This window comes from Mus caroli, unplaced genomic scaffold (assembly GCF_978045245.1).
Source record: "Mus caroli unplaced genomic scaffold, Mus_caroli_1 scaffold_4, whole genome shotgun sequence".
NCBI classification, from domain to species: Eukaryota; Metazoa; Chordata; class Mammalia; order Rodentia; family Muridae; genus Mus; species Mus caroli.
In genome coordinates this window covers 129954138-129981491 of record NW_028227259.1, presented here as the reverse complement: position 1 = coordinate 129981491, position 27354 = coordinate 129954138, and the positions used below count along the sequence as shown (strand labels likewise).

The 27354-nt window shown below is 45.4% G+C and overlaps 1 protein-coding gene across 1 annotated transcript in view; it reads right to left on the bottom strand.

The window, feature by feature from the left end:
* Positions 1-10759: 10759 nt before the first annotated feature.
* Tmem132b (transmembrane protein 132B) overlaps positions 10760-27354 on the bottom strand; it is a 268775-nt gene continuing 252180 nt past the window's right edge. Inside the window, exons 7-9 of the mRNA XM_029476908.2 lie at positions 19717-19987; positions 17262-17453; positions 10760-16362 (exon numbers count right to left, since the gene is read on the bottom strand). Of these exons, the coding sequence (XP_029332768.1) occupies positions 15226-16362; positions 17262-17453; positions 19717-19987 (1600 nt within the window). The 3' untranslated portion in view covers positions 10760-15225. The remainder of the gene's footprint in view (positions 16363-17261; positions 17454-19716; positions 19988-27354) is intronic.

Here is a 27354-nt window from a genome sequence, read left to right as displayed (position 1 = left end):
ATGCAGCCTTGCCCCCTTTCAGGCTTACGTTCACTTACTAATCACTAACCATGGGGCTCAGTGCAGAGGCCACCGGCTTGAAGAAGAGCATGAGAACACAGGGTGTGTGCAGATTCAGCCTGATCACATGATGCTTCCATGGTGTCAGAGCCATGGCCTCCAGGACTACACCTGGATCCCCTCTCTGATTTCACACCTTAATTGGAGAGGACATAACAGGAAGGTACTGGAGCAAGTCAGAGTACTGCCAATTCCCCAGTAGGGAAGTAGTTCCCTCCCCACCCCCCCACCCCCAGGCACAAACCCTTTTCACTCCTCCATCCACTTAAGCCTGTGATTCATGAATGAAATTAATAGAAACCAACCAGGCGTGGCCATGCCTGTGGTGCTATGTCCAGCAACAGATGTCTCCTACAGCGATTGTATTAGAGTAACCGTAGCCCGAGAACACAGCCTGCTCATCAGTGCCTGATCACCTTCACTAACAAGACTGGTGGTGACACTGGAAAAGGTAGCTGGAACCGAGGCTGTGCCTAAGCTGCCCCTGCCAGCTTCAACATACCTCAAAGTCAGTCACTTATCTGTTTCCTCCATGGGGAAACTGAGGAATGTCTCTAGTTTCAGACGTGGATCTCAACTCTGATATTTATGCCTCTGTTAGTGAGTGTCTGAGATGACCCAGGGGACCTGGAGAATCTGGCTTGGGACGGGAGAGATGCTTTTCATCCCAAATCACCATGGTTACCCCAAGTTTTGACAGCTTACTATGGTCTGCCTGTTTGCGTGATCCTGTCCTGGCCAGTCTGCTGGTCAACAGAGAAGCAGCACCTTTTCCTCTGAATTCAGCGAGGTCCACTCTCACCTGCCCTCCTCCCCTGGCCTCCTCCCATTTTGTGTGAACACAATGAAGCCTTAAAGAATTTTAGGTCCCCCAAATGAGGAAAACCATGGGGTATTTATCCATTTTGCTTGGATGGGCTCTCTTACTCTAAGCCCTTCACAGCTTAAAAGAACAGATATCAAACGAACCCACACAGCCCTATCTGTATCCAGAGGCCCAAGAAAATACTCAAATTTCAGTGAATCCTGGAAATTCAGCTAACTCCACCCTCTTTCTTGCTGTTACCCAATGCATGAACACACACACACACACACACACACACACACACACACACACACACTGCCTGGCCCTCTCTTCTCCTAGATTTGTAGGTAACAACTTCTGCTTTCCACCTTCCCAGGAATCCCTGTGCCATGTTCTCTCTCACCATTGAAATGACCCTTGAGCCTTAGAAAACATGACCTACCAGAGCTCTGGCTCTAGGCATGGGGTGCACACAGTGGACAACCTCACTGTCCCCAATGCCTACCTGCGTTGGTCCTCGGTTACATTCCTAATTTCCTTGTACAGAGTCAGACAGTCTGGTGTTTACTCCTGGCCTAGCAACCCATACCCACAACCTCACCTCTGAAATTTGCTTTCCTTTCCTCCAAGAAAAGGAGTTATTGGTATTTGAAGGCTGAGGCAGGGGCAGTGGGGGGGGGGGGGAATCACTGCAAGTTTGAGGCCAGCCTAGGCTATATAGTGAGACACTGTCTCCAAACGGGGAGCGGAGGAAGACAGAAAAGGGAAAAGAGCAGAAGGGAGGCAGAGAGGGAAGAAAGGATGGAGGGAAGGAGAGATGATGGGAGGAAGTTGCCTGTCTTTTCTCTTTCCGTGGGTGCTGTAAACATCTGTCTCTAATACTCACCAACACAGCTATAGCCTTCATAAACCCCATGAAGATTCCCAATGTGAGGGCATACAGCCATTCACTGTATACACACACACACACATACACACACATACACATACACACACATACACACACACATACACACACACACACACATACACACACACACACACACAATCTCATCTCATGCAAAGCCCCCTCAGAAGAGACAGCACGCAGCCCAGGCTCAGAGCCACATGGTGGATGGCAGTCAGCATGAGCATTTGGACACCGTGCCCATAGAGACACAGAGGCAACACATCAGAGGACACCTGCACAGCACGCTTACTGCAGCACCATTCTCAGCAGCCAAGATGTGGAATCAGCCTGAGCATCCATCAATAGACCATCAAATAAGTAAGACTTGGCACACATACACAGTGGAATTTTATTCGGCCATAGAAAGGATGGAATTATGTCATTTGTATGAAAACGGATACAACTGAAGACCACTGCATTAAGCAAAATCAGCCAGACATGGAGAAGAAAATACTGTATTTTAGACTCATTTGTGGGCCCTATAATTTTAATGGATTCTTAACAGATCCAAAAAAAAAAAAAAAACTACATCCATGTGCCATGAAGGCAGACAAAGGCCTGGAGAAGGAAGGAGACGAAGCAGGGGGAAGCACATGGGATGTTTAAAGGAAGTTGTCCTTATGCAACTCAGCTCTGTGGATGTGTAGACACACTGATGAGGCTTGGGACCACTGCCTTCATCCCAAACTGCACCAAGAGCCATGTTCCCCAGGCCTGGGGCAGCTTAGGCCTTTGCAATTTAAATTCCTTTGCAATTTAAAAACATTTGCTCAGTTAAATATGAGCATGTGACATACACTACAGAAGCCAAGGAGATGGCTCAACAGTTAAAGCACTTTCCATGGAAGCACAAAGACCAAGGTACAACCCTGCCCCCAGAAACCCACATAAATGAAGGGAGGGGGTAAAAGGAGGGGGTGTGGAGGCTGCCTATAATTAAAGCCTGGGAAGGCAGAGTTATGGAATCCAGAGAGCAAAGTGGCAAGCAGAACGCGTTATATTGACGAGCTCTGGGTTTGACTGAAAGACCTTGCTGCAAAGAATCTGATGGGAAAGCAATGAAAATCTATGATATCATATCACACATACACACATGCCTGCACAACACACGTTCAAACATATTAATACATACACACACACACACACATATCACAGAGAGACCAAATCCAGGGCCTTGTGCAGCTAAACGCTCTTCCAGGAGCCCTATTGAGAACCCACTGAGCTACAAAAGAGCCAGTGGCCCTCTCAAATTGGAGGGACATGGCTGTGCCCAGGTCAGGGGAGGATGCGGCTCCCACAGGTGTGGGCTCATCGAGACGTATTCCCTCTGACTGGCGCTAGAGGGCGCACGTGGCCCGGAGCCCTTCCGAGCATTCTTCAATCTCCAAAGATCCAGGCAGGGGTCTCTCCACCCCTCCTCCTGCCCTAAACCCGGAAGGTGGGAACTGAGCCTGGAACAGCCTGGTAACTGTCAGGGTGAAGGGACTCTGCCTGCTCCCTCGCCCACCACCCCAGAGCTGGTGGGAGGAACTGGAGGAAGGTTTTCCTTGTGCACCCTAGAAGAGACCTCAACTCTTACCGAAAAAGGTTTTCTCCGTGCACAGTGGAAGAGAAGTCAAGTCTTAGAGATCCTGATGGTGGCTTTTGCTTTGGGAACAACGGCTGGGGGGTGAGGATTTGCAGCAGTGTCTCTGAGGAGGTCTTAAGAGGCAGATACCAAAGGTGGATCTCTGCCCTGCCCTTTGCCATGTGGGCTTGAACAAAGACATCTCCGAACCGTCAGTTCCTTCTGGCTCTGAGATGGGATGAGTACCTCATTGTAGGCTTGGGGCAAAGATCTTATACTATCCTGCACCTGCAGGTGGCTCAGAGAGCACCCGTAGAGTCAGGAGCCCAGCTCCAGTGTGGATTTTCTGCTAAGGAAACGAAATGCTTACTTTTCATTGATCCACATAATGGCTTTGTGTGGCTAATCAGCCTGAACTCCATCCTATTGTTTGTCTGCAGTTAGATCTGTTGATCTAATTATCCGGGTCTAGAATTAGACTCTCACCCTGAGCCGGGAGAACTGCTCGAGCAATCTACTCCTTCTAATGGAAACCCTTCTGAGACTGAGAGAGTTCTCCCTGCCGCCTCAAAGTTGCCACAAGCGAAAATGGCAGGTAGCAAAGGAAACCTTATTTTTCCCCAAGCCCTAACTAATTACGGGATGTCATCACAGCCCGATTAGTATTTACCCAACAATGTGCTGATTCCTGATCCAGCCAAAAGCTTAACTGCCATTTAAATGGAGCACGATATTTAAATCTTAATTTCATTACCTGCTGGTAATAATCTTACAATTATAAATCCAAAGTATCACTCGGAATACATTTGCATACGTAAAAGAATCCGTCCTCATTGTTGCTCCATGGCACACATGGTTTGACTTTCGAACCAGAACTGAGTATCCTTTTATGGAGAACGAGATAACAGAATACATTCCTGCATCGCAGCCTGCTTGGTATGGGAGAGAAACACAAGCATACAATGAAAGGGTGGCTGGACAGGCAGAAATGCCACGTCCCACACCTGTGAGACAAGAGCCACCTCTGTGTGGTTTAATGATGCCCACACTCTCTGCTAACAAGTCAGTCAATATAACAAAAGCCACTTCAGAATTCCCAGACGGTCAACACTAATTGTCACAGAAGGGGCAGTGGAGACTCTCAGCCTCTCAGGCTGCAATGGCCTCGCAACCTATATTCTGGCTGTTATTTCTCTAGGGCAACGTTCTCCCCAAGGAATAGAGCCTATGCGGGCTTATCAGCATGAGTGTGTGTGCGCATATGCAGAAAAGAATGATCTCGGCAGCTGGGAGTCCTTTCACAGGGCATCTCCAGGTTGTCCCCTCACTGGAAACATGCTAAGATGATGGCTTTTGAACCCTTCCATTCTAGCTGGCCTGAGGACCGACCCTGAGCAGAAGCAGCGGGTGTGGTTCTGAGGGGAATCTGTGCTCGTTAGGATTCAGACAACGTCCAGCATTGTTGAAGTCACCATGAGTCCACTACAGAACAAATTCCTGCTTGGCTGGGAACCCCTCACCTTGATGCCACCTGGGTGCTCCTTGGACAGTTGGCTTTTTCTCCTGAGCATCAGCCCTGATATCCTTAGAGCCTTGGGATTCCTCTTCTTTTTCTGGAACATTCTATTCCCCAGCCTACCTACTCCATTCTGTTCAGGTATCAGTTTATCAATGGCCCATCTTTACCTGTCTCTATACAACACTGGCTCCCTCTTTGCTACTTGGCTTTTCTCTATAACTCTGTACCTTCTACAGCTTTTTGTTTATTCTCTCTCTCTCCACATTCTCCATCCTCCATGCCTGGAAAACTGACTGCCACATAGCAGTGTTCAGTGAATATTGTTGATGCCACAGGCCTGTAATCCCAGCTCTTGGAATGCTAGGACAGGGAAATTATGAGTTCTAGGACATTTTATTCTACATATGGAGCATATGCCTCAAAAACACATTACTGATATTTGTTGGGACAAAGGATGAATAAATGCCAACAGCATCAGCATCCCCTTCATGACCATTATCATTATCACCATCACCATTTTGACCGTCATCATCAATACCACGATTATCAGCACCACTACCACCATCAGCAGCAACAACAGCATCACCATCATTATCACCAACATCAACATCACCAGCAGCAGCACAATCACCATCATCATTACCCCAACACTGCTATTGTCATGATCTCCATCACCATTATGACCTTCATCACCACCACTACCACAATCAACAGCAGCACCATCATGACCAACCCAATCACCACCACCATCATCACCACCAACATCAATATCACCAGAGCCATCGGCATCATCATCATCGTCATCACTACCACCACCACCACCACCATCACTAACATCGTTTCAGAAGGAAGGTGCCAACTGTAGTACGAATTTGTAATTCTAACAAGCCTATATTAAAGACACACAATCCAGGTATTTTATTTACAAGCTATAGCCTAGATTAGACAAATCTAAGTCCATACTAACTTATTTCCCAGCTATAGGTCCTTTTACTTTCTGTTTCTCCTAGCCATGCATTTCTGGTCCATGGCAGCTTCTTCCTCCTCTGTCTTCCTCTCCTCTCTCCCTCTTTCTCTCTACCTAAAACCCCTCACTTGAACCTCCAGTTCCACCTTTTCCCTCTACTGATAAATCACAGGTTCTAGCCTTTTTTCATCAGTTAAATTGGGGAGAAGGTTCATATGGCATCACTTTGAGTATGTGAGAGTCTGCAACCACATTTCCAGGAACCAGTATTTAGCATTAGAATACAAGCAGCATCAGGACCAGACCGCTGCAGCCAACAGAGTTCCTGGGGCAAAATAATGACATGTAAAGAACAGTACTTTCCATAAGCTCTTAAACAAAAGCACCATGAGGAATTATCCTTACCACCAATGAGTTGGCTCCATACATTCGGACAAAGCAAACGCAAAATTTCTGGGTGTGTGTGGGCCCTGTACTGATGAACTCATTGTGTCTAAACACTGAGCAGAGATGAAATGTGCCCACTACAACAAATATCTTACACAGGAAAGCAATCATGCTAAGCCACATAAAATACCCAGATCCACTACCGATTGGAACTCCAGCATTTGAGACTTGGTGCCCATGTATGCTCTCACAGGCACTTGCATATACAAGTCCTGTACACACACACACACACACACACACACAATTACTGTAACAGTGTATCCTGCTCATAAAATCTTGTGTTCACCAGAGAATCAAAGTCCAATTGAGAACAGTGAGAAGAAATGACACACATCTTCCCAAATTCTAGACAAAATCTGTTCCTACTGTGTGCTGTCCTGAAGCTCCCCCAACAGACGCCGCTAGCTGGGCAGTGTAAGGTTTGACTGGTGTCTATTTTCTGCAGAGTCCATACCAGATACTTCAGCATAAAAGAAGCAACTGAGGCAGAGGACAGATGGCTGGAACACAAATTTAAATGTAAGACATCTAGTTCTTGAGAGACGCAGTATAAAAGCAAGCAGCATCAGAGCCCTAACTTTCTAAGGAATCAGGGATCAGCAGATATGACTTATTAAGTGGCTGTCCCTCAGCCACTTCCTCTCCTATGGGTTTAATCATTTCTTCTCTCTCTCTCTCTCTCTCTCTCTCTCTCTCTCTCTCTCTCTCTCTCTCTCTCGTCTCTATCTCTTTTTTCTGTTCAGGGAATTTAACCCAGGGCTACAAGCATTCTACCACTGAGCTATGCCTCCAGCTCTCTTTTAACTTCTATGTTGAAGGAGATTCTCACTAAATTGCCCAGATTGACCTTGAATTCAGTATATATACCACATGAGCCTTGAACTTGGGGTCCTTCTATCTTGGCTTCCTAAGTAGCTGGGATGACAGACTTGAGCCACCAGGCCTGAATTGATCATTTTCTTAACTGTTATTTGTCTTTCTCTTTTTAAAATGGTGTGTGTGTGTGTGTGTGTGTGTGTGTGTATGTGTGTGTTGTATGAAATGTTTATTTTCTCATGTGTGTGCATACATGTGTAAGTGTGCAATCATCCATGAGGCCAGAAGTCAATATCAGGTCTCTTCCTTTACCACTTGCAGCCTTATTTATTGAGGCAGTGTCTCTCACAGAACCTGGAGCTCATTGATGCAGCTGTAGGATGGCTAATGAGCCTTAAGGATCCTCCTGTTCCTGTGTGATGGCTTTCTTGGTTGTCAACTTGATTATATCTGGAATGAGCTACACTCTGAAAATGGAGGAGGGCACATTATGAGAGAGAGAATTTTTGCTTGGTTTGAAGTGGGTGAATTCACTTCTAGTCTGGACCTTTAAAGCAAGAAGACACATGCCTTTGATCCATATCTCAAGCCAGGAAGACACACCTTTAATCTGGGCCATACACTGTCCGGGAAGTGTATATAAAGACATAGAAGAAGGAAGCTTTTGCTCTCTGCCTACTTGCCCTCACCTTGCTAGCACATCCATTCCTTCACTGGCAGTAGAATCTACCAACTTCTTCAGGACTCCAGCATATACTGAAGACCAGCTGAGACATCCAGCCTTTGTGAACTGAGCAACTACTATATTCTTGGACTTCCTCTTCATAGGCAGCCATTGTTGGATTAGCTGAACTGCAGCTTATAAATCATTCCAATAGATTACATATGTGCATACATACATACATGAGAGAGAGAGAGAGAGAGAGAGTCATTCTATAAGTTCTGTTACTCTTGTGATTTTGGCTGAGTACTGTGGCTCTTGGCTCTTTATGTCACTGCTCAGGGAATCAGTTCATGTTTGTGTGACAGTCATTTAACTAACTGAGCCATTATCTCTCCAGCTCTCATTATGCCCCTTAACTTTGACATTTCTTTAACCTGACAATTGTGTGTGTGGAATGTCTAGACTATTACCTGGTGTGATGGCTATTTTGGGTTGCCAACTTGACTGCATCTAGAATGATCTGAAATCCAAGTGGTTGGGTACACAGTGGTGGATTTTTTAAATTAAATCATTTAAAATGGAAAGGCCCACTTTTCATCCAGATCTTTAAAGTGGGAATATAAACATTTCATTCAGATCTTTTGAGGTGTGACTATCCATCTTTAATCTGGACCACACCTTCTGCTGGCAGCCACTGTGGGCAACACCATTCTCTAGGCCAAGGTCTTGGACCATAAAAGTGGAGAGACGAGTTCAGTACTAAGCATACATTCACTTCGCTCTGCTGTGGACTATAGATGTGACAGCTGTCTCAGGTTCCTGCCTTGATTTCCCCTCAGTGACAGCCTATAACCTTAGGATGGTAAGCTAAAATGAACCCTTTCTCCCTATTCTGATTTCTGTCATGGCATCTTATCACAGCAACAGAAGTGAGACTAAGACAACTGCATTGGAACTCATATAATGGAGGCCTGAGGGTGACTGTTAGGGAAACTCCTGAAAGGGAAGTGACCACAGCCTGTGCACTGTATCTCCACTGGCCAGGCTACTGCATTCTGAAAGTCAGCTTCCAACAGAGGAAGTCACAGATGTTTCCTGAATAGAAAATACAAAGCACCACGTGTTCTGTCAGCCAAAGGAAATTATGGGAGTGAAGAAGAAATGTCAGATCAAAAGCAAGTTCAGCCATTATGAGGACCATGAGTCTGCAGCATCCAGAATCTAAATCCACATACTCAACCAGCCATAGATCAGACATGGAGAGAAGAAATCTGTACAAAGCTCATTGGTTTTTCTCACCAAACAAGGCCATATAACAATGATTGACAGAACTTATACATTCTATCAGGTATAGGAAGTAATGCAGAAGTGATCACAAGCATGCAGAGGGTATGTGTAAACTATATGGAAATCCTCCTGGGATCACATTCACCTCCTCAGAGGCACTGTAACCTACACACATCCTGCAAATGTATTACTGTCCGATGGGCAGAAAATTACCACCGCCCAGCTCTGGATTCTGAAATGGTGTCCAGCTCTGTATTTACAGAGAGCTTCATTATGCTATCTGAAAATTCACCCTCTTCGAGTTCTTGCATCTAAGAACAGCTCAGTCCTCAACAGGAAATGGCAAAGCTGTTTCTCCCAATCCACCAAGAACCACCGTGAAAGCCCACGACATATTAGAGGTGTTTCGTGAAACAGGAAGACAGCCCGGTGCTGTGCGTTGATGCCATGATTGCTTCTTTGAACTGGGAAGATGATTTCCCTAAGGGAATCATTATTTCTCATCTGGGAAGTGCTGGTTTCCTGTCTGCTGCAGCCAAAGAAGAGTCTATAAAGACTAGATCCCAGGTAGGATATTTCTATACTCCCTATTTAGTTTCTAAAATATATCTCAAATGCAAAGCAAGAATGCCCTATCACCTGTCATAATTGTACAAAACCAAACCAAACAAACAAAAAGAGCAGGCAGCAAAGGTTTCAACATCAAAAGGACCAGAAAAAGCATTTGTGTTTTGCGCTAGTGCATCCGGCCCATCTCATTTCATGCCCTCTTCCCTTTGAGGAAGATTTTAGCAGATTGAGCACATCTACTCCAAGACCTGAGTAGCACGATGTCCTGTGACTCACCTCTCTCCTAGAAAGCTGTTAGTGGGAAGCAATTACCCCAAATGGTCCTGTGTACCTGGGAAAATCTCTGGAGCTCATTTGCTGCCAGTATTTTAGAAACACGGAAGCAACTCCGACTCTTCAGAGGCCAGTGTCTGTACCCAGTTTCTTAACTGATGCCTCCCGGGCCAGATGAAAGATCAGAAGTGGCATGAGGAATTACCAAGTCATTACCAGGAGACATCTCCATTCATCCTGGAGGAAATGAGGCAGTTTCAAGACTCTCTGGGCCTTTGGCCAATAAATAGATCATTTGGAAGAGCTGTAGACTAAAGGAATGATGCCCATCAACACAGGAAGACCAACACATTTCTCAAGCTCTAGAAGGGTTTTAGGTTTGTGTTTGTTGTTGTTTAGATAAGGCTTTAGGGGCAGTAAAGATGTCCCAGAAGTTCAGAGCACTTTCGGCTCTTGCTGAGGACACGGACTCAGTTCTCAACACTGGTTTAGGTGGCTCACAACTGCCTGTAATGCCAGCTCCAGGAGATCTGATGCCCCCTTCTGGACTCCACGGGTACTGCACTCATGTGCACAAACCCACACACAGACACATAATTTTAAAAGTAAATGAATAAATAAAGTATCTTTTAAGGAAAGCCTTTCAGTAACTCCTAGGGAACATTTAATTTTCATATCTATGTAGTGCTGTGTTAGTACTGCTAAATCTCTAACTGAAAAGGGACAAAAAAAGACAAAACACATCCATCAATATAACCCATGATACCAAAGTGCTAAAACTCGAGAGAATGCATAACCAAATAAGACAACGATTGAAGAATGTTCAAATGTTTATTTCCATGTTAAAAATGACGAGTTACCCTGTGGTTAGAATATACCTTTATGCTGAAAAATGAAGTCATTTTATTTCTGAAATATTTCCATTGTGGGGTGGGAGGAGGGAGGGAAAAAATCAGAAAGTAATGAGGAGTAAGATCAAAATGTTCTGGAAGATTCCATCGACAATCCCAGCATGAGAGCCACAATGTCCTTCCAGATCAGAATTCCTAACACGGTGTATTGTTCAACGTCAGGCCCCAAACCTTTTCCCATCATCCGTTTAAATATTGTTGAGCTGGATGTCTGTACACTTAAGAGCTACATTTTCACATGCTTTTATTTTTAAATGTATTTATTCCAATACACCATTCACAGCTTCGTTATATTGCCTATATTACATACAAAAATAGCTGCTGTTCTGTAATTCAGCAAAACTCTGTCCCACCATCCACCCTCTATGTGACAGGTGAGATGCATTGCATTATACAAATACAGTTTTGATGAAGGAGAAAGGAACGGTTTATAAACCATCCATGGTGTCATTTACAGCGACCTGAATTGAGAAATGTGACCCTCTTTAAGTGACCAGAGTAGAAAACCCAATGGGCTAAAGATAGGATTCAGAAACACTGTCTGTGGTCACTGCTGGGGACTGGGGGACTCCTCACTGATGGGCACAGCTTCAATGTGGTCCCCCTCATTGGAAACCCCCTTCATTTTAATTCTCCCCCCCCTCTGTGTGTGTGTGTGTGTGTGTGTGTGTGTGTGTTTTGAGACGGGACGTCTGACTTGGACCTGGAACTTGCCAATTAGGCTGACTAGAAATGAAGTCTCAGGTGTCTGCCTGTCTCTGATTCCCCGTGTGCTGGGATTCTGAGCATACACCACCCACTGCGCCTGGATTTTTTATGTGGACGCTGAGAGTCAAACTCCAGTCCTTGGGCTTATGCAGCAAATTTTGCTGAGCTTTCTCCCTCCTCTCCAGCCCCCAAAAGAATGAAACAAACAAACAAAAAGGTTGATGAGAACACCCAAAGGTGGCTTCCTAAACCTTAAATGAGGTGCAAATTACTTCAGTCCACAGGTGTGGCCGAGAGAGTAAAACAGAATCAATGCATGTATTGGCCATAGTCATGTCTGTAAGTAGAAACATCCTGCCTAGACGGTTAAGAATTGCCAGGGTCTGGGAAAACCATGCAACTGGCCAGTGTGCTAGGTAGATAGTTTCCCGACATTGTTTACATGTTGCTCTTCTGGCCAAATATCCCACTGTATTTGAGTCTCTTAAGTCCAGCACACCTATCCCCCAGCTCCAGTCCTTTCGTGTGGCAGCTACCTCCAAAGTCCCTATACCTTAACCCCAAAAGCATCACATACAAATCCTGAGGACGGTGACTGCATTGTCTCTGAATGTCCCAGGTCACACAACCTTTGCCCGTCTCATGCATCAACCTCCCTCTGTGTGGCCAAAGAGCTCACAACCTATTGCCCTCTCCTAACTCCCCCAGGAAGAATCTATTCTCACAAGCATCGTTCTCATGGCAGAGGAAAGGACTCGATAATGTGCATCGGGATCAGATTATTTATCAAGAGTTATAATTTAGATATCTCAGCCATGAAAACTGAAATCCAGGCAAATGCAGGGCCCTGGAGATTTTTATTTTAAGGCTTGATAGTTTATGCTATCTCCCTCGTTCTAGTCCACATATTTCAGAGGCTAACACAGAAATCATAGCTTGCTTGATGAAAAAAATCAAGTAAGCCACATAATCTGAGATAGTCACAGTTTATAACCTACAAGGGACAGTTAGGGCTTAAGATGTTTCTAGGACACTGTGATGCTGAGCCCTTCCCAAGCTGAGTCTGAGAATGACTGACAGGCTCTTTGGATTCCCAGCAAATGACTGAGTCTGTGACGCCTTGGTATCCACACGCACAGATGTGGGTACACGTGCATATCTGTGTCTGTATATATGTGTATGCATATATGTTAAAAGGGGACTTTCCATCAGAACCTGCCACTCAACTTTGATTTAAACTGATGGTGTCCTAACACAACAACACCGTGAATGTGCACAGAAGCTAATTCACTGCGTATGTCTAAGAGGGCAGTGGAGACATCTTCAGGACCATGGTCAGCTCTTCTGCTCCCTGCTCTCTGGGCTCCACCCCCATCAGAAGCCTGTCAATCATAAACAATGCTTACTTGTATCACCCTTGGTAATTTCCTGCTAAATTACAGGCTAACCCAAGGCCCCACCTAAACCAAGAGGAGGCAGTCTGCTTTGTGTGTCCTTGCTTCCAGAGAGGGACCTCACTTTCAGAAATGAGTTCCCATTATTTCTGTGATGGAAGATAGGACTTTAAATGGCTCATAAAAAGGATCTGAAATGTATCCGTAAATCTGCTGCTCTGCACAGGTGTTTGGGGACTACCAGCCCTGCTCCATCCAATCTTTCCAGAAACAGCCAGCTAACCAGAGAGCTCTTGGCAGTAGCATATGTCAGCCAAGTTCATGCAATGCCTGTATCTTCCGGCTTCCTTCTTTAGTCAGTTCCTTCCATTCCCAGGAGCCATTCTAAACACAAAAGCAAGTGAACATACTTCTGGGGGATACAGCACAGGACCTGCATGCCCAGCCCTGTTTGTAAGCACATTGCAGTGCTGGGGGTGGGAGAGGCAGGGAGAACATCTTAGCTGTCCCATCATGGCTACCGGAGGCACGGCTGCCACGTTTCCAGCCTGAACATGTATAAAATGAGAGCAGAGGAATAAGAAAAAGTCTCCTTGAGAGGTTCAGAGGTCAGCCCTTTGACATCAGTGACCTCCTGCATGTGCTTCAGGCTTTGGGCCTTTAAAAATCCCATTTTTTGAGAGCTAACAATGGCTCAGTTAGTTCACCATGAGGCATACTAGTCTAGTATCTGCTTTTCTAGTTACATCATTATGATAAACAAAAATGTCACATTTGGCTAAGCCAAAAATCCCTGTCTTTCTCAAGGCTATTCATAATGCTTATAAACAGCACTTTTATTGGAAATTATGCAAAAATCTTTTTAATTCCATGCTTTGTTTGTAAAAGGTGATCCTTGGGCTCTGGGACAGTCATTGATAATTATGAAGTTGGGGAAACCATTGTTTTCTCTACAAAAAAGATGTTTGAGATGGTTTCTTCTCTGAATGACAACTGAGATTTTTTTTCAGTCATTGTATGGATGACTTCTCTATATTGCTAATTTGAAACATTATTTTTTTAAAAATTCATCTGCAAAGTGGAGAGTTTAATACGAAGATATCTCTTCATATCTTTGTTGTATAAATGAATCCTGATTTTTGAAAGGTTTGTTTGTTTGCTTTTCTTAAGTTATGTGAATGTGTGTCTGTGTATTCACACTTGAGTGTAGTACCCACAGAGGCCAGAAGAGAGCATCAGATCCCATGGAGCTGGAGTTAACAGAAGGTTGTGAGTCACCATGTGGGTGCTAGGACCTGAACTCGGGGTCCTCTACAAGAGCAACAAGTACTCTCAACCACCAAGCCATCTTCCAGCCCCTCAATCCTGTTTTGTTTTTTATTTGTTTGAATTAATACATTGCATTGAGCACAGAGAACTTATATCCGTATTGTGGTATTGGAGCCTCTCTTCCCTCAGAACTGTACCCCCAGGAGATTCACAAATAACTAACAAGCAGACGACACAAAACATGTTTGTGACAGAACTTTTCTCTAAATATGTTAAATTTCATGTGAAAAATTTTTTAAAAAAACCCCTCTTCTGGGTCTCCAGTCAGACCCCTGTTCCCAAGATAGATGAGAAATACCAATGTCATGAAGGAGAGACAACACTGTCCTCAGCCACAAAGTTAAAAATATATATATATATGATATCCTTTATGGAGACTCTGTATGGCAAGACACAATGAGCTCCAGGGAATAAACAAGGAACATCAAACAAGCTCTTCTTTAAGTGCTTCCGAAACAACCCCTCCCCCTCAAAAAATGTAAGGTCAAAAGAAGAGGTGCAAGTCCAGATGTATATAAAAATAATGAGCCTGACTCCTGACAGCTAAGGAGGCTACACTCACTCATCTTCCACCACGGAGATTTGAACTCAGGCCATGCGCAACGAGTGTCCACTGTGCTTTAAAAGGGCTAGAAATAGAGAAAAAAAATCACCATCCAGAACACTCCTAATTACACACGGCCATTGGTCATGAGGTGACTAACAGTGTCTGTGGGGTCGTGTCTACCGCCAGGCTGCTGCCTCTGAATGTCTCCCATCCCCAGGAGCCAGTGTGACAGACATCACCTAACTTGAGCCTGAGCCCTCCAGGCTGCTGATACCCCCTTAGAGAGGGATCCCTCCAGAACACCCCCCACTCTGACACTTTGTTGAGTCACCCCCTATTGCTGATCAGACCCACTGTTCCATCGCTCAGAAAACAGAAGGCATAAAGGTGAATACAAACTTAAGAAAGGACTTTACATCTGGTCCTGTAGTCTTTCCATGTAGTCTCTGAAGTCCTGCGAGTCCCCCAGCCCCATATCCTGGCAGACCCACTTGATGCTGTCATCACTGTCAAACAGGATGGAGTTGGTGTATGGGCCCCCATCCTCGGGGAGGATGGTGGTGTAGGAAGTAAACTTGACTCTCTTCCTCTTTGGGCCGGAGGAACCCATAGGTTCATTTTTCAGCTCTTTCTCGTACACATAGTCAGGGGGTCTAAGCAGCTGACTATGGAAAGTCTTCTGGGAGCTGCCATTCAGCAGGAAGTTCCTCTCCTCGAACTGCAGGCCCCTGTCAATCATGGTTGTGCACTCCTCCGATGGGAGAGTGATGTCCACGGGGTTCTCCAGGAGCTCTACCTCGTTCCCGAGCCACACCCAGTCGTGAGAATGTGGGATGTTGCCTTGCTCGCTCACTGCAAACCTTTTGTGCCTATACTTCCAAGCAAAGGCCACGCAGTTGATCAGGAAGACCAAGATGGCCAGGCAGAAGACACAGAGCAGGGCGTACATTCCGATCTCCAAATCCGTTAACCCCCTGGAGGTCATCGTGAGGTCACCGGGGTTACTGGATTCTGGTAACTTCCCTTGGGTGGGGAAGCTGGTGAAGGCATCCGCTCCCCCTTTAAGGAGTTTCCCTCCCATGGGAGACTGTGGGGTTGTGCTCTTGTTGGTCCTGTCCTCGTGGCCAACCGGTGTGCCGTGTTGGAACCACTCCTGGGCTGCTCGCTCCTGGCTTCCCTCGCGCTCTATGGAATTGCTGAGGTGGCCTTTGTACTCCCGGTTTATGCCACCGATGTCATTGCTGCCTCCTTGCTGCTCGTGCATCCCAGGTTCAAACCTCACCTTGACATTTCCTTTGCCCACGGCAAGGGTACTTTTCCTCTTGTTCTTCTGACAAGACTCGCTGATGGACATTTCCAGCTTGATCAGGGGCCCTTGTCCTTCACCCTCGGCAACCACGATTGGCCATCTGCTCTGAAGGTTTGGCTGGACGGACACCACCATTTCATCCAATGAGGAAACGGTCACCGAGAAGTCCTTGAGATCATAAATGTCTAAAGGTGTCACAGCGCCATCACTGAACAAAATCCAAGAACTGACTATGGCTTCCTAAGGAAAATGAAACCAGAGAACACTGTTACAACTGGGCTCCTTCAAACTTATAAACATGACCTCCTCTGGGCATCCCTGTGTCTTCAGATAGAAGTCACTTTCCAGATGTGATGGTCTTAGCTCTTGTTATGCCTTGACTTTGTATCATTAACATGCTAGAGCCCCACTGAGGTGCCAGGAATGCACATCAGTGGATACATTAAAGTGTAAATCAATTTGTTGCATGCCTTCCCACAGAGTGTGTCTTTGACCTTTGTGGAGACACTCAGATGTGGGTGATTTATCTGAATCAATTTCAGATATAACTACTAGGTTACTGTTCAAGATGATGCCACTCGGAACACCCGTTTACCACGAAGTCGGTGCGGACACAGCAAAAACCTGTGGAGGAACCTCCCGGGGGAAGTGCTTGGTAAATGAGGTGGTGTGGGGCTGGCTCAATTGAATGGCACCATGTTCCTGTCTCTTTATAAAATTTTGTGCGTGTTTTAAGATACAGGGGAGCTTTAGAGTTGACAATCCCTGCTATCAACAAGACAATCAGGTACCAATTGTCCATTCTTGTCCAAGTAGCTGAAATAAAGTCTCTGAACTTCAAAAAACTGCTTTGACTGTTTGGCAGGAACAAGAACAGGGCATCCCTCAACCATGGTCTAGTATGAATCTCGTACCTCACCTAGCACAGATCAACCCATGGGAAAGCATAGGGTATGGGAAGATGTAGCTAAGCCCTGGGTGCTTTTCTCAGAGACAACAAGAAACTGGATAAGAAGCAAGAAGGAGGTCCAAGAGCTGCCAGGTCCGGCTATGGCAATCTGCTGGCTTCCTGTGCAAGGAGCAGTAATGGAGGATAGAGATGATGTCATGCACAGAACACAGGCCCCTGGGAGTCTCACCTGCTGTGGGGCTTGGAGAACATCCTGAGCAGCCACCGTGGAGACGATGGCCCTTTTGTCTGCCCTGTGAGGCTGTAGGGAAAGGGACAGGCCAGCCACCAGTTGTACACCCAGCTCTGTGATGGTGACCCGGTCATCCAGGACAATAACCGTCTTCTCTGCAAGGATGGAGTCAGAAAGAGGCGAGAGGACCTGAAAAGCAAGGGAAATGCTTGTGACTTTGTCCCACAGGGCCACCTTTAACTCCTGAGAAGACAGGCCATCCCATCGGAGACCCGACCCATGTTCTGGCAAAGGAACACAGTGGTGAGTGTTTAGGTGGGTCTGTGGTCATTCACATCATTTTCTTATACTATATGATAATAACTAGAACATATTCTAAGGGAAAAGTGGGGTTCGGGTTAGGAGTCCTTGCTGACGTTTTCTACCTTAGTGATGGTATGGAAGAAGTGGGGATTTTTCATCAACCATAAGCAGTTTCTGAACATGGGTCAGTGGCACAGCCTCTTGATGAAGTGGTGCACAGCCCTGTTCTTTTTGCATATCACTGACACACATAATCACTGTACAGGTAACTGGGTCATCACTGGATAAACCAGTTGAAGTGACATTTCCTAACTAGCTATCTCTCCTAGTAAACCATCTGGTATATAGCGAGGGGGGGGGTGGTTAAGGGCTAAATCTCATAGATAATGCCTGGTAGGTGGGTGGAATTATCTCTAGAATATTCCCCCCAAAGGCATCCTGCTCTCATTCCTTCCTGGCACATGTGAGGGTAAAAATGAAAGCTCATTCCATGACTCTTCAATGTCACACAACACAGCTGCCTGGAAGCCAGATGGGGCTGCATCACAGAGGGAACCCAGTATGGTCACCAGAGCTCTTTGGGGTAGAGGAGGAATGGCTGTGTTCCCAGCTGGTGGCAGAGGAAGTCCGGGGGAGTCGGAGTCCCTACTGACAAGGGAGGGAGTCCACGAGAAGGGATACACAGGGCTCCTGGCTGACAGACAGCCAGGACACAGGAGCTTTGGTGCTAGATGCACAGTGACGTTCTCCCAAGGAAGGGGGTGGGATCTGAGGTCAGTTATTTCCCCAAACTTTCCGGTCAGAGCCTACAGATACACTGACTCCAGCCTTGGTGTGTCATGGTCAAGCCCACCTGGTGTCCCAGCCAACAGAGGCACCACTGCGGAAATGAGTGCCACATAAGATGCAAATCTGTGGTATCTGTGAGGTGAAAACAGAAGACAAGTGCAGAATATAACACACTTTGGCCAAGTGCACCAAAAAACTAACTTTGGAAGCACCAAAAAAAAAAAAAAAAAAAAAAAAAACATGGCTTCATGATGACAGATAGTATTCTGGATTGGTATAAAAATTCTGCATACTTATCCTAGCACAATTTGCCATAAAAGGTTGTTGTTAGGAAGTCACAGAGACCATTCAACCATGTGTCTTTATCTCTTGTGACATGTATAGTTTTACATTTCATTTTGTCTACTATTCTGGGAGTAGCATGGGTTAGTGGCTACTCCGCAAGGCTGGAGGTGGGTTTCTCTTTTAGGATGTTTACAGCTATCTACTCTACTGTGTAAGACGTAAAAGTACTGTGGGACAGCAAGACAGCTCGGTGAGTCACGGCACTTGCTATGCAAGCCTTGTGACCTGAGTTTGAACCTCAGAACCCACAGAAAACGCAGAGCAGAAGAATCAACTCCACAAAGGTGTCCCCTGACCTCCAAATACCCGCACCCTGTAGCACATGCAGCCACATACATACAATCTTTAAAAAAAAAAATTTAAAGCTCTCATTTAGAAGAAACTGATTTCTGGTAGTGTATATTTAATTTAGCTTCCTAAGAATTTTTAAAACTGTCTAAGTAAGCTTTTGATAATTCCATGCAATGTATATCTTGATCTTATCCACACCCTTCCTACCTAACCCAATCTTGTGTCCTCTTTATTGTGTATTTTAAATCAAATTTAATTTGTGATGGCCATATATTACTCGGTACATCATCGCCACTTAAGTTGACCTACCAGGGGCCATATGCTTAGAGAAAATAGATGCCTCAAGTCCTGGCAGTTATCAGTACCAATAGCTCCTCAGCTAGGAGCTATGGCCCTAGCCCACTCGCTCCATGCTGCAATTTTGTCTGGCTTGAGCTTGCCCAGGTCTGTGCTGTGTCATAACCACTGAGGTCATATGTACATCTGCCCTGCTGCGTCTGGAAAATACTGTTTCTTTGTTGCTCGTGTTCTCTGAGTTTTGAGCTGTAAAACTGGCGAATAGATTCCTGCACAATGGCTTAATGTGTGTAAAATGATACATGCTGATTGCAATATGGACACATACCATACATGTACAGAGCTGTAAGGCATCTGTTAACTGGAGAAATCACTGAGGAAAATGGCATAGCCACCCCCCCCCCATACCCATCTCACCCAGCAATACCTGCACAGTGGTGATGCCCGGCTCCCGTCCTGCTAGGATCTTGCCATCCTGTAACTGGGCAATTTTCGGCTCCTCCACCTTCACAAACTCGGTTACCAGGTCGGTGATGTCAAACTGCCAATCAGGTCCCAGCATGTAGGTCAGCTGACCCAGGTCAGGTGACTCAGATACAAACTGAGTGAGGACACGCACCAGGGCATGCTGGTACTGCAGGGTACACCCTCGCCCCTTCTTCTCCTCATCCTCCTCGTCATCACTTTCCCGGGTGGGTCTGGAGCATGAAGGAAGCAAAACAGATTAAGGTTCCTCATTGGTGGGAAGCCTTGACTGCCTTCGACTCAACCCGACTGTCAGAGGAAATGCAGCGGCTTTTTTCCTGTTAGGCATCCTTTGAGTCCTTCGTTCATCTAATAAATGAATTCATTCATTCATTCATGCATGTCTCTATTCCTCCTCTCCTCCTTCCATTTTCCACTGACCCCTAATTGTCAACAGCCCCTCCCCCCTGAAAAGAGACCCTCTCTGTCTCCTCCATTCTAGAACCTTCCCTTTGAGTAGAACTTCCCCCGTGACCTTCCCAGGAGAGGGTTTTGCTGGCTGCTGGCTACTCTGTGGACAGAGACCATGTCAGAGAGGGCAAAGCAACATCCACAACAACTCCTACAATAAGAGTTAGACAGTCCACAGCCCATTCTCCCAGAGTGCCGATTGACATCCCTGTGCATTGAGTTAGACTGCCTTGAGCTCTGGCCCCTGTGACAGACAGACAGACATCACAGTGGCCACACACACTTAACTCATTGAACCTTTGAAGAACCTGGAAGCTGAGGTTTAACTCTTGTCCCAGTCTTACTGATGAGGAACGCAGGATAGGAGAGTAGAGGCCCCTCAATCAAGGCCACGTAACCGGTCATCTGCAGAGGCAAGGCCAAGGCCATGATAACTGGCCCACTGAGCATTCTCTTCCCTTCTGTGTCCATTCCATCCTTTCTCATGGTGGCCATGGGCAAACCAAACTTCCCAGAATTCACCAACTGGCCCAGCAGCCCAGTGCAAACTACAGATCTGAGCCCCAAGTGCCTTTGATTTCTGAATTGGCTGTCTCCCTTCAGGTCTGAGAACAAAGTAGGAAGGCATATAAAAACTCTCCAGTGCAGCCGTAAGGAAATGTTGGATTCCCAAAGAGAAGGCAAGTTATCTTCTTTGATGAGGAAAAAAAAATGCTTTGGGGACAAAAGGATCTAGCATTGAAAATCAGAGTGGCGATCCAGCTGGATCAGTGCCGGGGTAGCGGGAGCACAGGGTTGCCTGACACCCGCCAGCTACCCACGACCCCCACCGCAGGATTTTGGGACTGCTGGTGAGTGGAACACAGCTTCAGCTCCAATCCAATTGCGCGGGACCTGAGACTGCATTAGTTAGGGAAGCAGAAACCGGCCTGAGTAGGGCCACAGGCCTCATCCGGCCGGATCAGCGCCGGGGTAGCGGGAGCGCAGGGTTGCCTGACACCCGCCAGCTACCCACGACCCCCGCCGCAGGATTTTGGGACTGCTGGTGAGTGGAACACAGCTTCTGCTCCAATCCAATTGCGCGGGACCTGAGACTGCATTAGTTAGGGAAGCAGAAACCGGCCTGAGTAGGGCCACAGGCCTCATCCGGCCGGATCAGCACCGGGGTAGCGGGAGCACAGGGTTGCCTGACACCCGACAGCTACCCACGACCCCCGCTGCAGGATTTTGGGACTGCTGGTGAGTGGAACACAGCTTCTGCTCCAGTCCAATCACGCGGGACCTGAGACTGCTCTGGTTGGGGAGAGAGAAATCCGGCCTACATAGGGCCACAACCCTCTTCCGGTCAGAAAAGAACCGGGGCAGCTGGGGCGCAGGGTCTGCTGACACTCGCCAGCTACCCACAACACCCGCCACAGGATCCTAAGACTTCTGGTGAGGGGAGCACAGCTTCTGCTCCAATCCAATTGCGCGGGACCTGAGACTGCATTAGTTAGGGAAGCAGAAACCGGCCTGAGTAGGACCACAGGCCTCATCCGGCTGGATCAGCGCTGGGGTAGCGGGAGCGCAGGGTTGCCTGACACCCGCCAGCTACCCACGACCCCCGCCGCAGGATTTTGGGACTGCTGGTGAGTGGAACACAGCTTCTGCTCCAATCCAATTGCGCGGGACCTGAGACTGCATTAGTTAGGGAAGCAGAAACCGGCCTGAGTAGGGCCACAGGCCTCATCCGGCCGGATCAGCACCGGGGTAGCGGGAGCACAGGGTTGCCTGACACCCGACAGCTACCCACGACCCCCGCCGCAGGATTTTGGGACTGCTGGTGAGTGGAACACAGCTTCTGCTCCAGTCCAATCACGCGGGACCTGAGACTGCTCTGGTTGGGGAGAGAGAAATCGGCCTACATAGGGCCACAACCCTCTTCCGGTCAGAAAAGCACCGGGGCAGCTGGGGCGCAGGGTCAGTTGACACTCACCAGCTACCCACAACACCCACCACAGGATCTTAAGACTTCTGGAGAGTGGAACACAGCTTCTGCTCCAATCCAATTGCGCGGGACCAGAGACTACATTAGTTAGGGAAGCAGAAAAACGGCCTGAGTAGGACCACAGGCCTCTTCCGGCTGGACCAGCACCGGGGTACCGTCAGCTACCCACGACCCCCGCCGCAGGATTTAGAGACTGCTGGTGAGTGGAACACAGCTTCTGCTCCAATCTTTAAACAGTGACAACGATAACAACTAACCCCAGAGATTACCAGATGGCGAAAGGTAAACGTAATAATCTTACTAACAGAAACCAAGACCACTCACCATCATCAGAACCCAGCACCCCCACTTCGCCCAGTCCAGGGCACCCCAACACACCGGAAAAGCTAGACACGGATTTAAAAGCATATCTCCTGATGATGATAGAGGACTTCAAGAAGGACTTTAATAACACACTTAAAGAAATGCAGGAGAACAATGCTAAACAGGCAGAAGACAATAAAGAGGAAGCACAAAAATCCCTTAAAGAATTGCAGGAGAACACTGCTAAAGAGTTACAAATCCTTAAAGAAAAACACGATAACATAATCAAACAGGTAGAAGTCCTTACAGAAAAACAGGAAAACACATCCAAACAGATGATGGAAATGAACAAAACCATACTAGACCTAAAAAGGGAAGTAGACACAATAAAGAAAACCCAAAATGAGGCAACACTGGAGATAGAAACCCTAGGAAAGAAATCTGGAACCATAGATACCAGCATCAGCAACAGAATACAAGAGATGGAAGAGAGAATCTCAGGTGCAGAAGATTCCATAGAGAACATCGGCACAACAATCAAGGAAAATGTAAAATGCAAAAAGATCCTAACTCAAAACATCCAAGAAATACAGGACACAATGAGAAGACCAAACCTACAGATAATAGGAGTGGATGAGAATGAAGATTTTCAACTCAAAGGACCAGCAAACATCTTCAACAAAATTATAGAAGAAGACTTCCCAAATCTAAAGAAAGAGATGCCCATGAACATACAAGAAGCCTACAGAACTCCAAATAGACTGGACCAGAAAAGAAATACCTCCCGACACATAATAATCAGAGCAACAAATGCTCTAAATAAAGATAGAATACTAAAAGCAGTAAGAGAAAAAGGCCAAGTAACATATAAAGGCAAGCCTATCAGAATTACACCAGATTTTTCACCAGAGACTATGAAAGCCAGAAGATCCTGGACGGATGTTATACAGACACTAAAAGAACACAAATTCCAGCCCAGGCTACTATAACCAGCCAAACTCTCAATTAACATAGATGGAGAAACCAAAGTATTCCACGACAAAACCAAATTCACACATTATCTCTCCACGAATCCAGCCCTTCAAAGGATAATAACAGAAAAAAACCAATACAAGGACAGGAACCACGCCCTAGAAACAACAAGAAGGTAATCCCTCAACAAACCTAAAAGAAGACAGCCACAAGAACAAAATGCCAACTTTAACAACAAAAATAACAGGAAACAACAATTACTTTTCCTTAATATCTCTTAATATCAATGGACTCAACTCCCCGATAAAAAGACATAGACTAACAAACTGGCTACACAAACAAGACCCAACATTTTGCTGCTTACAGGAAACTCATCTCAGAGAAAAGGATAGACACTACCTCAGAATGAAAGGCTGGAAAACAATTTTCCAAGCAAATGGCATGAAGAAACAAGCTGGAGTAGCCATTCTAATATCTGATAAGATTGACTTCCAACCCAAAGTCATTAAAAAAGACAGGGAGGGACACTTGATACTCATCAAAGGTAAAATCCTCCAAGAGGAACTATCAATCCTGAATATCTATGCTCCAAATACAAAGGCAGCCACATTCATTAAAGAAACTTTAGTAAAGCTCAAAGCACACATTGCACCTCATACAATAATAGTGGGAGACTTCAACACACCACTTTCACCAATGGACAGATCATGGAAACAGAAACTAAACAGGGACACAGTGAAACTAAGAGAAATTATGAATCAAATGGATCTGGCAGATATCTACAGAACATTCTATCCTAAAACAAAAGGATATACCTTCTTCTCAGCACCTCATGGTACCTTCTCCAAAATTGACCACATAATTGGTCACAAAGCAGGCCTCAACAGATACAAAAATATTGAAATTGTCCCATGCATCCTATCAGATCACCATGGACTAAGGCTGATCTTCAATAACAAAATAAATAATAGAAAGCCAACCTTCACGTGGAAACTGAACAACACTCTTCTCAATGATACCTTGGTCAAGGAAGGAATAAAGAAAGAAATTAAGGACTTTTTAGAGTTCAATGAAAATGAAGCCACAACATACCCAAACTTATGGGACGCAATGAAAGCATTTCTAAGAGGAAAACTCATAGCTGTGAGTGCCTCCAAAAGGAAACTAGAGAGAGCACACATTAGCAGCTTGACAACACACCTAAAAGCACTAGAACAAAAGGAAGCAAATTCACCCAAGAGGAGTAGACGGCAGGAAATAATCAAACTCAGGGGCGAAATCAACCAAGTGGAAACAAGAAAAACTATTCAAAGAATCAACCAATCAAGGAGCTGGTTCTTTGAGAAAATCAACAAGATAGATAAACCCTTAGCCAGACTCACTAGAGGGCACAGGGAAAGCATCCTAATTAACAAAATCAGAAATGAAAAAGGAGACATAACAACAGATCCTGAAGACATCCAAAACACCATCAGATCCTTCTACCAAAGGCTATACTCAACAAAACTGGAGAACCTGGATGAAATGGAGAAGTTCCTAGACAGACACCAGCTACCAAAGTTGAATCAAGATCAGGTTAATGATCTAAACAGCCCTATATCCCCCAAAGAAATAGAAGCAGTCATTAATAGTCTCCCAACTAAAAAAAGCCCAGGACCAGATGGGTTTAGTGCAGAGTTCTATCAGACCTTCAAAGAAGATCTAATCCCAGTTCTTCACAAACTATTCCACAAAATAGAAACAGAAGGTACTCTACCCAACTCATTCTATGAAGCCACAATTACTCTGATACCTAAACCACAAAAAGACCCAACAAAGATAGAAAACTTCAGACCAATATCCCTTATGAATATTGATGCAAAAATCCTCAATAAAGTTCTTGCTAACCGAATCCAAGAACACATCAAAACAATCATCCATCCTGACCAAGTAGGTTTCATCCCAGGGATGCAGGGATGGTTCAATATACGGAAATCCATCAACGTAATCCAGTATATAAACAAACTCAAAGACAAAAACCACATGGTCATCTCCTTAGATGCGGAAAAAGCATTTGACAAGATCCAACACCCATTCATGATAAAAGTCTTGGAAAGATCAGGAATTCAAGGCCCATACCTAAACATGATAAAAGCAATCTACAGCAAACCAGTAGCCAACATCAAAGTAAATGGTGAGAAGCTTGAAGCAATCCCTCTAAAATCAGGGACTAGACAAGGCTGTCCACTTTCTCCATACCTATTCAACATTGTACTTGAAGTCCTAGCCAGAGCAATTCGACAACAAAAGGAGATCAAAGGGATACAAATTGGAAAAGATGAAGTCAAAATATCACTTTTTGCAGATGATATGATAGTATATATAAGTGACCCTAAAAATTCCACCAGAGAACTCCTAAGCCTGATAAACAGCTTCGGTGAAGTAGCTGGATATAAAATTAACTCAAACAAATCAATGGCCTTTCTCTACACAAAGAATAAACAGGCTGAGAAAGAAATTAGGGAAACAACACCCTTCTCAATAGTCACAAATAATATAAAATATCTTGGCGTGACTCTAACTAAGGAAGTGAAAGATCTGTATAATAAAAACTTCAAGTCTCTGAAGAAAGAAATTATAGAAGATCTCAGAAGATGGAAAGATCTCCCATGCTCATGGATTGGCAGGATCAACATTGTAAAAATGGCTATCTTGCCAAAAGCAATCTACAGATTCAATGCAATCCCCATCAAAATTCCAAATCAATTCTTCAACGAATTAGAAAGTGCAATCTGCAAATTCATCTGGAATAACAAAAAACCTAGGATAGCAAAAACTCTTCTCAAGGATAAAAGAACCTCTGGTGGAATCACCATGCCGGACCTAAAGCTCTACTACAGAGCAATTGTGATAAAAACTGCATGGTACTGGTATAGTGACAGACAAATAGACCAATGGAATAGAATTGAAGACCCAGAAATGAACCCACACACCTATGGTCACTTGATCTTCGACAAGGGAGCTAAAAACATCCAGTGGAAGAAAGACAGCATTTTCAACAAATGGTGCTGGCACAACTGGTTGTTAACATGTAGAAGAATGCGAATCGATCCATTCCTATCTCCTTGTACTAAGGTCAAGTCTAAGTGGATCAAGGAACTTCACATAAAACCAGAGACACTGAAACTTATAGAGGAGAAAGTGGGGAAAAGCCTTGAAGATATGGGCACAGGGGGAAAATTCCTGAATAGAACAGTAATGGCTTGTGCTGTAAGATCGAGAATTGACAAGTGGGACCTCATGAAACTACAAAGCTTCTGCAAGGCTAAAGACACCATCAATAAGACAAAAAAACCACCAACAGATTGGGAAAGGATCTTCACCTATCCTAAATCAGATAAGGGACTAATATCCAATATATATAAAGAACTCAAGAAGGTGGACTCCAGAAAGTCAAATAACCCCATTAAAAAATGGGGCTCAGAACTGAACAAAGAATTCTCACCTGAGGAATACCGAATGGCAGAGAAGCACCTGAAAAAATGTTCAACATCCTTAATCATCAGGGAAATGCAAATCAAAACAACCCTGAGATTCCACCTCACACCAGTCAGAATGGCTAAGATCAAAAATTCAGGTGACAGCAGATGCTGGGGAGGATGTGGAGAAAGAGGAACACTCCTCCATTGTTGGTGGGATTGCAAGCTTGTACAACCACTCTGGAAATCAGTCTGGCGGTTCCTCAGAAAATTGGACATAGTACTTCCGGAGGATCCAGCAATACCTCTCCTGGGCATATATCCAGAAGATGTCCCAACCGGTAAAAAGGACACATGCTCCACTATGTTCATAGCAGCCCTATTTATAATAGCCAGAAGCTGGAAAGAA